The sequence below is a fragment of the Suricata suricatta genome, chromosome 2 (assembly GCF_006229205.1).
Source record: "Suricata suricatta isolate VVHF042 chromosome 2, meerkat_22Aug2017_6uvM2_HiC, whole genome shotgun sequence".
Lineage (NCBI taxonomy): Eukaryota > Metazoa > Chordata > Mammalia > Carnivora > Herpestidae > Suricata > Suricata suricatta.
This window is the reverse complement of record NC_043701.1, coordinates 56,075,625-56,088,760: the sequence shown is the minus strand read 5'-3', so window position 1 is coordinate 56,088,760 and position 13,136 is coordinate 56,075,625. Positions and strand designations below refer to the sequence as shown.

The 13,136-nt window shown below is 46.0% G+C and overlaps 1 protein-coding gene across 1 annotated transcript in view; it reads right to left on the bottom strand.

Moving 5' to 3' along the window:
* Positions 1–620, bottom strand: part of INHBA (inhibin subunit beta A) — a 13,004-nt gene extending 12,384 nt beyond the window's left edge. The window contains exon 1 of the mRNA XM_029918593.1: positions 3–620. Coding sequence (XP_029774453.1) covers positions 3–318 — 316 coding nt within the window. The 5' untranslated portion in view covers positions 319–620. The remainder of the gene's footprint in view (positions 1–2) is intronic.
* Positions 621–13,136: the final 12,516 nt, after the last annotated feature.

Below are 13,136 nucleotides of genomic sequence, written 5' to 3'. Positions count from 1 at the left end.
GTCATCCTCTATCTCCACGTACCCGTTCTCCCCCACTTTGCCCACATGGAGCTTCCTGATCGCGTTCAGAAGCGCCGCCTTGGGCACCGGCTGGGTGACTTCGGGTCTCTTCTTCAAGTGCAGCATGTTTAAAATGTGCTTCTTGACGGCCTCCACCATCTCCGGCTGAGAGTTGGGTACATCCTTTGGCAGGGTGGCCAGCGCGCAGGACGGGCAGTCGGGGGCTGCGCCGGGCCCCTCGGATCCCGGGGTGGGGGAACTCCTCACTATAATCCAGCAACTCGCCAACAGAAATCCTCTCAGCCAAAGCAAGGGCATCCTGGCAGCAAAAGTTGTTGTGATTGCCTTTTTAAAAGGCCCTGCTTTTCCTACCCCCACTCACGCACAGGTTTGGGGTTTTTCTTTCCTCCCCTTCTTTCTTTCTTTCTTTCTTTCTTCCTCTTTTCTTTTTTCTTTCTTTTTTTTCCTCCTTCTTCTCTTCAGCAAATTCTCTGGAACAAGAACAAAAAGTTTTCTGTGAAGTTTTGTTTGCAGGTTCCCTCTCTGAATGCAGTCAGTGCGGTAGGTTTGTGGCTGTCAGGGAGGAGAGTTCTGACTGTCTCCGAGTAAGAGAGAAGGAGGGAGGGAGGGAGGGAGGGAGAGAGGGAGGGAGGGAGGGAGGGAGAGACAGGGTGGGGGGGAGACAGACAGAGACAGAGAGGATGGGAGGGAGAGAGACATGGAGAGAGGGAGAGAGAGGAGAGAAGGGGGAGAGGGAGAGAGAGGGAGGGAGAGAAAGGGAGAGGGAAAAGAGGGGGAGAGAGAGGGAGAGAGGGAGAGACAGAGGGAGAGAGAGAGGGAGAGAGAGAACGATTGGTCCTAAGTGAGTGCGTGAATGGGCGAGGGAGGGAGTTTCTCTGTGAGTAGAGGCTGTGATTAGGAAGGGGAGGGACAGCCCGTTTTCTGACAGGCTGCGTCCCTGTGCTCACGGCTCCCTCACACACACCTCTCTTCAGATATCACCATTCTCGGGAGTTCTACTTCCCTTTCTGCCAGAAATCCTCCCAATTTTGTTCTACTTCCCCCTTTTATTTTTTTCTTTCTCTGCCCGGTTCCCTTGCTTCACCGTCTTCCTCTTTTGGAGGGGAAAGAAAACCCTACTGAAAGCCACTGTCCCAATCTCCTGGGGTGACCGGGTTGAAACACGGCCCCCAGGGCCCTCCCGCCCACCTGGCCTCTGCTCCAGGGCACCCGCCGCCCAGCCCTTAAGGCGGGGCCGCCGAGGGTCCCCGGAGGTTGGTGGACTGGTACCTGGAAGTTGGGAAGAGGTGGAGGCTGATCGTCGGGGCCAGTCAATCGTCCTGGCCCAAGGGAGTCCGGAAGGTGGCCAGTCTCCCATTCATTCATATTTAAATGTCCAGGGTCATCCCCTAGCGCGGGGGATCGGGAAGGGGGCGAGGGAGAACTTCTGTCTGGGGTCATCTAATACCCTCTACTTTTCCCAACTGCAAACACAGCCGCGCTGTGAAGGATTCACAGGCAACAGTCTACCTGCTTCGGTCACCTGAAACTCTCTCCCTCGCTTTAGCGCTGCCCCCCTCTGCCCAGCGTGCACATACTCACAAATTACAGCCTACCTCCAGCCCGGACTTTACAGATAAAAGTGCAAAGTTCATTTGGCCTTTTCCCACATCATTTCCTACAAGTAGTGCGCTCCTCTGACTCGGATAACTGGTCCTCTGGGAAAAGAATCTCTAAAATATATTGGCAAATTATTTTCTCCGCCACGTGGGAGTTTTTCAGTCATTCCCCTACCCTGTCCTGGACCGTGCTCAGGGACTAGCCCCTTGCCGGCTTCTTTTTCCCTCAAAGGAACAGCACAGATGAAATCATCATGGATTTCAGCGTTCACAGAAAAAGAAAAATGTGAATTTTTAAACAATGCCTCTCTGAGTTTTTTTTTATTCTCCCCCCCTTTTTCATTTTCTGTCTTATTGCTTTTATCATGCAGAAGTATCTTTAAGAGGTCCATCTGTTAAAGCTTTCCTTCTCTCTCAGTTTCTTTCCCACACATAAGCCCTCAGTTTCTGTAGATACAGTCAGCTTATATCTGACACCTAGTGTGTTCAGAGCATCATAGTTAAGCAACATGCTTTGGGTGGAAAAAGTTAAGAAATACCATTACTACAAGCCTAGGATGTGAGGGGAAGGGGAGGAGGGTGAATAAATTGTGCATTGAGTTAAAATTACAGTTTGCATAGATAATAGTGCTTTTCTGAATAGGACAGTCTGTCCCCCTTTTCCAAAACAATTACTTGCAAGACTTTCTCTTTTTCATGCCACCTATCACCTTTGGGATTTCTCCTCCAGGAACATGAATTACTCTGCTTTTCTTAAGATTTTTGTCAACATTGCCTAAAGAGTCTAATTTTTTTTTTTTTTAGCAGGGAATAGTGAAAGAGAATGGGGAGGGGGGCATTTATTTGCCTTATGAACTGTTAATAAAACATCTTTGAAGTACAAAACTTAACATACTCTACCTCTTTGGCGTCACATATATGACCCAAAGCATTTTGTAGTCCAATTAAGTTTTACAAGAGAGTCTGAAATAAACCTAAACGTTTAATGGCTCCAAACAACCCAGGAGTCCTAATAGTAGCATTTAGATAAGGGCAAGTTATCAATATTTGGATTCCCTCTGTATGTCGAGTATGTGTGTGTTCCCTGAATTTACTATTTGTGAATGTAACTCTTAAAAACAGCTTTCCCTGTGGCATATGTACTTGAATATAAGTGCTGAATGGGCTGTATAAACACACAATCTCTCTGCATGCTCTACTATTAAAAGCTGTATTATTAACCCGCCTGAATAATATAAAAAGGTACCAAATCACAACGTGCACTGAAAGTGCAGTAAGTCAATTCCTTGTAACCTTCCTGACTATGAATGTGTCAAGAGCTCCTAAGTAAGAGTTAAAAAAGCATTACCTTTCCGGTCCTCTGTCTTTCACCAGCAGACTCCTGCATCGTGTGGAAAGAGCTGTGTGAGGAGTTCCTCTTCATGGTATTGGCACTCTCAAGTTTTATACTGTGCTACTTATTTGCACACTCACACATTGGTACCACTCAAACAGAGGAGGGCTGTGGCTTTGTTTGGGATTGGTTAGAAATCAGCATGACATCAGCAGATGACTGGTTTTTCCACTGTGAGACATATTTCATAATTCATTATCTGATGGAAAGCCTTTCTTGGCTGCTGGGACACAACTTGGTGATCACTGAGCCAGTCAAACCTCTGACTAGACTACCTTTTAGAAAAACACTGGAGCTGAACAGCTATATCTCACTGAGTGTCCAACTTCCAACTTTTACTACTCGAGCACACACTTCTCATTATATTCAGGCTCGGTTTTATGTCTTCACATAAAACATCTGTTACTTCATGAAGTTGCCTCTATTTACAAAGTCTTTTATTGTTTCTTACAGGGAAGAAAATTTGCAGTGCTCTTTAGAGTGATTCTGATTTTACTTTTGAAAGTAAGATACTTCATTGAGGGAGGGAAATAGGAAAATATGTGTACTATATGATGATATACTCTCCTCCCCTGACTTCCACTGTTACTTTACATCTTGACATCGAATGCCTGCTTCATAAATCATTTATCACCAAGAACTTTGAAAATAGTCATTCTCTGCCAGTGAACTTTACAAATATCCTTCCCAACTAGCAAAAACAGAAGGAAGACTCGCACACCATTCTTTTTTATCAGGACTCAAGTCCTGCGATTTCTAAACTGTTATAAATAATTGTGAGATTAATGAAAAGAAATGAACACTCTTCGAAATAGGGGTTATGTCGGTTGGGGTTTTTATTGGGCAAGAGGGTTGCTAGCAAGGCCGAGAAAGAACATTGTTGGAAGGAATCTTCAGACAAGAATAGTGGGGAAGGGCTGTTTGAAGGAGTAGAACTGAAGCATAAGCCGGGGTACTCATGATAAGTGGAATAAAATGTGAAAAATTGGGAGCTAATGAAAGCCATATGACCAGATATGTTGTTTTGTATGCAGGATTTAACATGCATAAAATAAACTTTTCACTGTGCCCACAAGCAAAATATAGAGGCTCTGGCCTCCTGATGTGTGGTTGAAACAGGTTCCTTTAGGACACCAGAAGTTTGCTATGTAGGAGGGTGTGCCTTGGCTAAACACAGAGATGGTAGGGATGGTGAGCTGCACATTGGGGATGGGTGGGGGGTATTCTAAGAACTGTGTATGCAGAAATAAAATAGGAAACTAAATCATTGGGCTGTAGAAGCACTGAGGGAATCTGGGGAGGAAAGATACAAACAGGACCTTGTTGGCTAACTCCCCAACTGCCCATCCCTTGGAATAGGATGGACGCAAACCTTGCATAAGGAAGGAAGTTCACCATCCTTTTTGATGAGCACTGTTGGAAAGCACTGGCCTGCAGGGCCTCTGAATGGACTCCCAGGCAAGAACCCTGGTGTCCTGGAAATCCCATCCTGCAGATGAGCTCAGGGGGCACAAAACACACCCAGATCAGACCCTGGTTCCACTGCCTCCTAGCCATACAACCCCAGAAGGCCTCCGGTGTCCTAATCTATAAAGTGGGAGCCACGGTCCTCAACTACAAGGTCAAGCGGGTGCTCAGAACATACTATGTGGTAATATTTTTGAGATGCCTGGTGGTTCTTTATCAACATTTGTGTCACAGACATTTGCAGGGCGCTGACTAGAGGAGCGACCCTCTCCGTGTGTGACTCAGATCCAGTTGGCCACCGGATGCCTCTGAGGTGCCCACCTACCAGGTCAGCCCACCAGCAGTGATGTCATTCTCCACCTGAATCCCCAGCCTCAGAGCTGAGCCACACCGAGGAAATGCCTCCTCACCCAGTGGAAATTAAAGTGGGGGTGGTGGAGGAAGCAGGCAGGTTAAAATAACTTCTGTCGAATCTCGTGGACTGGGAATGATCTCTTCCCTTCCGAACTCCAGGGCCCAGGGGTAAGCTGGTCAGCCCAACTCCTGACAGGCATCCACTTTTCCAGCCTGGGTTTGGTTTCTCTTTCACTTCCTGCCCCCTCCCCCAGCAGCGTCCCCACCCCCGGCCCTGCGGGCCCGCTGCTCGGCCTGCTACTGTACCTTGAGCAACACCTGCTGGCAGCTCCCAGGGATCACGCCGGAACGCGGCTGCTGCTCGAGCCCGGCTCGCGGGGCCGGAGTCTGGGCCAAGCCGCTCCGAGCGGCCGCCTCTATTTTTACCCCGAGCACCAGCAAGGGCAACTTCTCTTAAGAGCAGCTCTTGATTTTTCCCCCCTTTTGGCAGCTAAAGAATTCAGAGAGGGGGAGAAAAAAAATCACTATTCTGTGAGTGCATCTGGGAATCTCTGAGCCCAGCCCTCGGTGCCAGGGTCGAAAGCACGGCCAATGTCAGGGACCGGGACGGGGACCCGTGGGCCGGCTCCAGCGCGGACAGAGGCGCGCCAGGAGCGCTCACGCCCCGTGAGCCGGCTCCTTTTCGAGAGTGGAGTTGGGTCCTACCCGCTTCTGCGCTAGCACCGTGGCCCGCTGCCACCGCGTTTTTCACCTAGTGCGGGCGGCCTGATTTACTGGCAACTTCACAAAGCTCCCCACTACTCGCTGGAGCGTTTGCACGGCTCTGTGGCTCTGTTCTCGCCTCGAGGAGAGGAGCAGCCCCTGGGGAACCTGGTGGAGCAGCTTGCTGCGAGAAGGAGCCGGGAGGGAAACCGTGGTACCTTATTTTACTGTAATTGCAAAAGGCGCGATGTGCCAGAGATTTATATTTAGACGTTGTATGTTTCTACTTTTATGTAAATGGAGCAATTAGGGCCTGTCTTTGCTGCTGCTAACTCCAGTGCTTGGGCCTTGCTGGGGAGCTGGTGTTTTCAATCACAATTAGTGAGCTGGTCAAAAAACAAAGTTCATTTAAGGATAAGAGCTCAGTGGTGTGCAGGGAGGAGAGGCCAGCGTCCCCGTGTCTCCCCGTGGCCTGTGGCGACACACACCTTAGGGCACTGGCTAACTTCTCTCAGTGTTTCCCCGTATCAGCAGCTGTGCCCGGACGGAGTTGGCATAGACCAAGAAGCAAGGATGTTCATTTTTCTTCTCGGGCAAACCGTATGGCCTTCGGCTTTCATCCATGCTATTAATTGGTCTCTTTGCTCACTACTCCTGGAACAAGGAGACTGGCCCAGGAAAGGGGGCCGTTTTTCACGGCTGTTATTTTCGCTGCCACTCGCTCACGTCTTGCTGTAATTCGTGAAAAATACACGCCAGGAGACAAGAGAACCCCAAGCAGGTGACCGGGAAGTTGTCTGATTCAGCTGAAATGGCAGGAGGCTGGGGGTTCAGAGCATGGACTATGCTAATGACTCAGGGTGTGTTAGTTCCTTCCTATGAAAAATCCGTTTCCCCAAAAGCATGATTTCTGGTTCATCCCGTCTGGGAAACGGAACATAAAACGTGACTGTGGAGAGAAATCAAAAGGATTCGAGGTGTTCTCAGCAGCTGCTGGGGTTATTCTGGGCTCGGGGCAGGAAAACCTTGCCGGTGGGGAGAGGTAACTCCCTGGAGAGGCAGCTCGGAATCCAGAAAACGTGGGCAGGATCCAGAGTGATATTTGCTGCAGCGAGATTTCAGGAGTCTCATGAAATGCTTTAGATTGAGTACAGGATTGGCAAGCCGTGCCGGTTTCCTGGACAGCCAGAGCCTGCCCATCGCCCAGGCCTTGTGGTAGGGGAGAGAGATTTGCTACAAAGAAGGATCAGCCTTACACATTCACAACCGAACTGGAAGCTGCTTTTAAGTGAAATCAAGGAATGAATGCAGCTAAACACAGAGGGAGAGGGAAACATTAAAATTCCTCCAAAACTCATTAGAAAACAACAGGGTCAGAAATAGTTAATCCAAAACCCAGTTCCTATATCTCACATTTCTCTGAGAACCACCAGAATATCCCACAAAGCCTTGTGCTGTGTATGGCTGCTCTGTTTCCAGAGTGTTTGGAAATGCCTTATCTAAACCGAGGGAACCCAGATGCTGCAACTGAAATGATTAGGGAAATAAAAAGAAGGCGGAAAAAAAAACCCGTAAACTGTTATCCACCAGTCTACAGCAGGGTTCTCAACTGGGATGATTTTATTCCCCAGGAGACATTTGGCAATGTTTGAACACATTTTTGCCTGACATAACTGGGAGGGAAAGTGTTACTGGCATCTAGTGGGTAAGAGGCCAGGGACGCTGCTTACCATCCCACAGGGCGTAGATCAGCTCCCACAATGGAGAAATTATCTGCCCCAAAGGGTAATTGTTCTGCAACTGAGGAGCCCTGGTCTACAGTTAAAATTTTAAAGTTTCACCTAATTCCCTTCCCTTCCATGCTCTCAGGGGCCATAGCAATGATGCAAAACATGAATAATTCAAGTGATTCTGCCTCCTCGTGTGTCTTGTGCTTCCTGATTAATGGAAGCCCACGCTCCACAGAGATACTGACACAGGAAGAGTGCCTCTCGGGCCACATTGTTGTCACCCTCACTAACTTTCCAGCGTGGCCTCCATACATTTCCTGTTGGCTTTGCGTTCGAACCAAGAGCAGAACTTGGGTGACCAGCAACAAGATGAGATGAGCTGGCCGGCGCCCAAGTTCTTAGGAGGCAAAGAGCCTCATGGAAAAAGAGTCAGTGAATGAAGAATGAGTTGTTCGTGTTAGCAATTCAGTATCAGATCAATCCACGCAACAGAGAATTCCCTGAAGGAAAATTCACCAAAGCAGATTACCAAGCCTTCCTCCCCAAGCAAACAAATAGGATGGAGCTTGATTTTATTTGTTTAATACCTTAGGGGAATGACACACAGTCAATATCCAAAGAGATAAAACAGAATGCTCTCCTAAATCCTGCTGTGTGTTTCAAGCAAGGTTACATTCTCCAAACTTCCTTCTTAAAAAGGAGTGTTATGACTACTCAAGGAAGGCCATGCCCCTTCAGGTGCTGCTTTCCTGTAAGGACTAGGGGGCACTCTGTGCAAGATCCCACATCTCAGAAAATAATGAGAACAACAACAACAATCATGATGATAATAATTATAATCAGCAAGTGTTGGTGAGACCCACCAGAGGGAATTTGCCTGGATTAAACTAGCTTAGAAGTGAAATGCTGTTCTTCACATGATGAGGCCAACTTGCCTGGATCATCACTTAGTCCCTGAGCCACTGGGATGACCCAGAAAGGAGAGGTTCAGCCAGAGATTGTTTTAAGATGAAGGGACAGAGAGACTGTTTTAAGATGAACGGAATATGTTAGGCATCCCGACACCATTTCATCACCTCCAACATGAGTCACAGTCTCCTCAGGTAGATGGTTATTTTGGAACCAGAAGCCTCACTCAATCCACTTCCAAATGATTCAGAAGTGCCTGGATTTCTTCCCAAGAAGTAACCATGTAGTACGTATGAAAAACTCAATATATAGAGAGAAGCCGTCAGTTACAACCTCTATCAAAAACCATATATTGGAAAAAAAAAAGCACTAACATTAATACGAACTGTATAAATATGCTCTCAAAGTCCTTCTTGACAAACATATGTTTCCAAATTGTTTATCATGACTCAGTTCTAATCCAATCAGGAAATATCTGCTACAGTGATAGAGCTTTAATGCTCCAGAAGATGATGAAAAATACTCACAGGAGAACTTGGACCAGATGGCTGTCGTCACTCTTCTCACCTGGGTCCCCTCGGCTACTAACTTCCATATTGTTGACTTGAGGACATATACATTTAATGTATAAATTCCACTGGGCCAATAAGACCAGAAATCTTGATTCTAACCCAGCTTCACCTTTCTACAAAGATGCCCCCACTACCTGTTCCCAAATTGTGGCTTCAGAAGGGAAGACACAGAAAAGGCTGGGGGCAGTTTTTGTGTATTTTTTTTTATCAGTGAATTGCTGCGTCCCTCGTGTGCTGATAAAAAGAGTCCAAAGGTCCTGCCTTTTGGTTGGAGCACCTCTGCTGCACGTCTGGGCCCACACGATGGGGAGTGCCCTCATTCGGTCTCTGTGTACTTTTGTGCACACTGACCCGGCACTCTGGCGGTGGTTCAGCTCAGTTAATAAATATTTCCAAGTGCCTCACTCTCATTTTAGGAAAGTCAAGTTTGCAAAGGTGAACTGGCAAGCAGGACCTCTGTAAGCCTTTATCAGCTTGGCAAAGCAAACTTGTCATTAAGCACAACGTACTGAGAGTTTAGAACCTCTGGATTCTACAACTTATCTTAAACTTTCAAAAGATAACTATGGCCACAGTCTCTTTTCTTAATAGTCACTGAGTTCCTTTATAAAGATGAAATAGAGGGGCACCTGGGTGGCTCAGTCTGATGAGAGTCCGACTTGGGCTCAGGTTATGATCTTGTGGTTTTCGTCACGATCTCATGGTTTTCATAACTTTGAGTCCCACATCCGGCTCTATGCTGATAGCTCAGAGCCTGCCCCTCCCCGCTCACTCTGTGTATGTGTGTGTGTGTGTGTGTGTGTGTGTGTCTCAAAAATAAACATTAAAAAAATTAAAGATGAGATAGAATGATGAATGAAGTAAGAGCCATTATATTAGAAGGAAAACAGCTTTAGAAACCCTCTCTCCCATAGACCAGGGGTCAATTTTGTATCACTTATTGAGCAGGGGCAGAAAGCCAATCATGTCATTTGGTCAACTCCAACATCATTCAGCTGTGAACTGAGAAAAATTAAAATGGTGCTCCCTGTAGAAAAGAGTTCACCCAGTAAGTTCCCCAAATTTCAAGGAGCTTTTGTTTCATTAGATGCTCTTAGCTTCATGTTAGTCACAGGGAAAAAAAAAATGCCCACATACACACGCACGACTAAATGTAGTCAGTTTGCTCAGCTGTTGCTGACGTCACTGCTGCCCACTAGGAATGAGTTACTGTAATAATCCCCCTTTTATTAATCATAGGCTGGAGGAAGCAGAAAGTGGGTGACATCATTAGGCAAAAGACCGGGCTAACTCATGCTCCAATTTACTCAGCTTTATTATAACATTTCTCAAGCGACATATGAAAGCGATTACCATTTCACACTTTCCCCCTCTGAGCCATCATCCCCAACCTTCAATCCAAACTCCCATAGAAGAGCTTAGCTTTCCAATGGAGGCACGGAAAGGCCAACTCTCACCAAGGGTTCTTGTTCCAAGAAGGAAGGTCCTCCCCAGAACAGCTTCTTCCTTGGCTCAAGATATAGAGGCGGTCTCTTGAACAATAGCATCCCAAATGACTCTTGGGTTATGTGGCCCTTGTGGCATCTGACAGGACAGGGGCATCCGTCATGAAGAGGACCAAATGATCTGGGTGGATGCAGCTACCCATGGCCTCCTGGTAAGCAAAGGCAGGGCTCTGCACCTCTAGGGAACTGAAATAGAAAAAATTCCGTCTGAAGATACACAGAAAGGTAATGGTTCAGTGGGTGAGTCCTGCAGCTAGACTGCCTGGGTTCAAATTTGGCTTCCACCACTTTCAAGCTAAAGGACTCTGGGCAAATGACCCATTAGTAGCTCAGTCCTTGACAAACGAGTCCTGGTAATAATGGCACCCCCTTCTTGGGATTGCTGTGAGAAATCATGAGTTGACGCCTAAAAAGCACAGGGAGCGGGCTTGGTACATCGTAGGTGTGACTTCTCTTCTCTAAAAAGTTCTGCTGACTTAACTGTCGGTGTCCTGCTCTGTGGAGCACAGAAAGATGCTGGGGTGTCATCGGTCAATCCCTTCCTCTCTGTGCTTGCGTCCCCACCTCCTACATGGGCCAGGGAAGACGCTTCTGACAAGGAACAAAGGCACGTGACTAAAACCAAAAGAAGACTTTGGTTTGGGGATGCTGAAGAGCTCAGCATCAAGCCATATTGAACCAAGTTATCAGTCTGGTCATTCCCCCTCCCCAACCCCCCCACCCCGCCCTGGCTCTCAAGCACACATTCTTTGTATGAAACGTGGAAAATATAGATAAATATAAGAAATGTAAAGCCCCTATCAGCATCCCTCCCAAACTAATCATTGTTAAAATGTTTACATATATGTGTGTGCACGTGTGTGTGTGTGTGTGTGTGTGTGTGTAAAGAGAAAGAGACAAAAACATCTCCATAATGCATATCCATCCAAGAAAGCACGTTTTTACTATGGGTGGCACTACACCTTATTCTCTTAAACTCGGGGACCTTACAGAAGCAATTTCGTAGATGTCTTCACTCCTCCTTTACCTGCAGCCTCATCCTGAGGGGAGTCAAAGTAAAGCTTTCTTGGGTGTGTGTGAGAGACAGAATAATAGACCAAAAGAGAAGTCTGCGCCTTGATAATACTTAAATAGTAAGGAAACTGGCTCGGCTGAGGCAGAGTGCAGTAATTATCCAGGATAATTTATTACTCAGATTCACCTCTGCTCAAAGTATTGAGTTATAAGCACTCTACTAGGTGAAAGGTTTAGGCTCCCCAAAATGATCTGCTAGTGCAGGAAGGAAATGCCAGACCACGTTACAGGATAAGTGAAATAGTAATACAATATATACCAACTTGAGGATCTCCAAATTGGAAGCTTCCTTTAGAGAGCAGAGGATGCCAGGATATCTGCTGCCCCCTAACTGATACCAAGAAGAATAGCACGTACTTTTTAAGGAGCAAAGTAGGTAGGGTTCAGGGACAGTTGGTGGCTGGGTCAGCCTGCTAGGTTTTAGGTATGAATTGGGCCACTTCCATAAACCTGTCTGTGGTCAGCGAGGCAAAGCCAGCGCCAGGTTTGCCTCCGCCTTCTGCTGATGAGGGAGACCCATGATTTCTAGCAACTGCATAGGTAGAATCAAGGCACAGGGGTGACCAAGTACAAGTCATTCACACTGCATGTTTGTTAAGAATGTGGCCAGAAGAAGCTGTCAGGGGCCATTTAAAATGACATATCCTTCTTCTATACAAATTTCCGGGAGGCCCACAAAAGGAATGTGGCCACCAGGAAAATGAGACCTATCAAGTTAGGGTCCTACTGACTTGTGGTGCATCCCCCAATCTCTGATAGGTAATAGAGCTATCCTGCCTGTGGGAAGAGGCAGAGGCGCCCTCTTCTGGTGCATCTGTGCAGAAGGAAAGCCTATGCAGGTCACAGGAGGGAGCATCTTCTCTGATACACTTCCCCCAATACAAAACTATTACTTTTTAAATAGTGTCCATGCTGATTTTAAAAGTAACACACATTCTTTGTATAAAATATAGAAACTATGGATGAATATAAAAGTGTAAATCATACTTAATCATCTTTCCCAGAAATAATTATTAAAACTTTGATATATATCATGTATATATACATACTATATACCTACCATACATATACATACATATATATATACCATATATATTTATATACCATGCTTTACATATATATGTAAAACAAAATTGCAGTCATGCTGTAAACATAATTTTGTATAATAATTTTCATTTGTGATGAAATTTCATGGTAATTATTTTCAGTGCCCTAAGTATTGAAAATATTAATGACCGGGGGCACCTGGGTGGCTCCGTTGGCTAAGCCTCTGACTTTGGCTCAGGTCATGATCTCACAGCTCATGAGGTCAGGCCCTGCATCAGGCTGTGTGCTGACAGCTCAGAGACTGGAGCCTGCTTGGGATTCTGTCTCTCCATCTTTCTCTGCCCCCGCCCCTTGCAACTCATGCTCTGTCTGTCTCTCTCAAAAATAAATAAACATTAAAAAAAAGGAAATATTAATGACTGGGAAGTAATATATCATATAGATGTGCCTTTCTTTTTGAACTAATCTACTGTTATTGTCGATGGAATTTGTTTCCAAAATTTTACAATCATAGAACTATTTTACTCTTTTGAATGCTTATTTTTTTAAGATAAATTCTTACAAATGGAATTATTTCTAAGAGCATGGGCATATTTAACATCTTTATTATATTACCAAACTGCCCTCCTGAAGGTTTTCACCTGTTTCTATCACAACTAATAGTATAAGGGCATGATTCTTTAACTGTATTCTGGCCTTATGTTGTCGTATTCCTCCCAAGCCAAAGATGATCTATGGGTTGTGTTAACTTTTATTTTTTAATT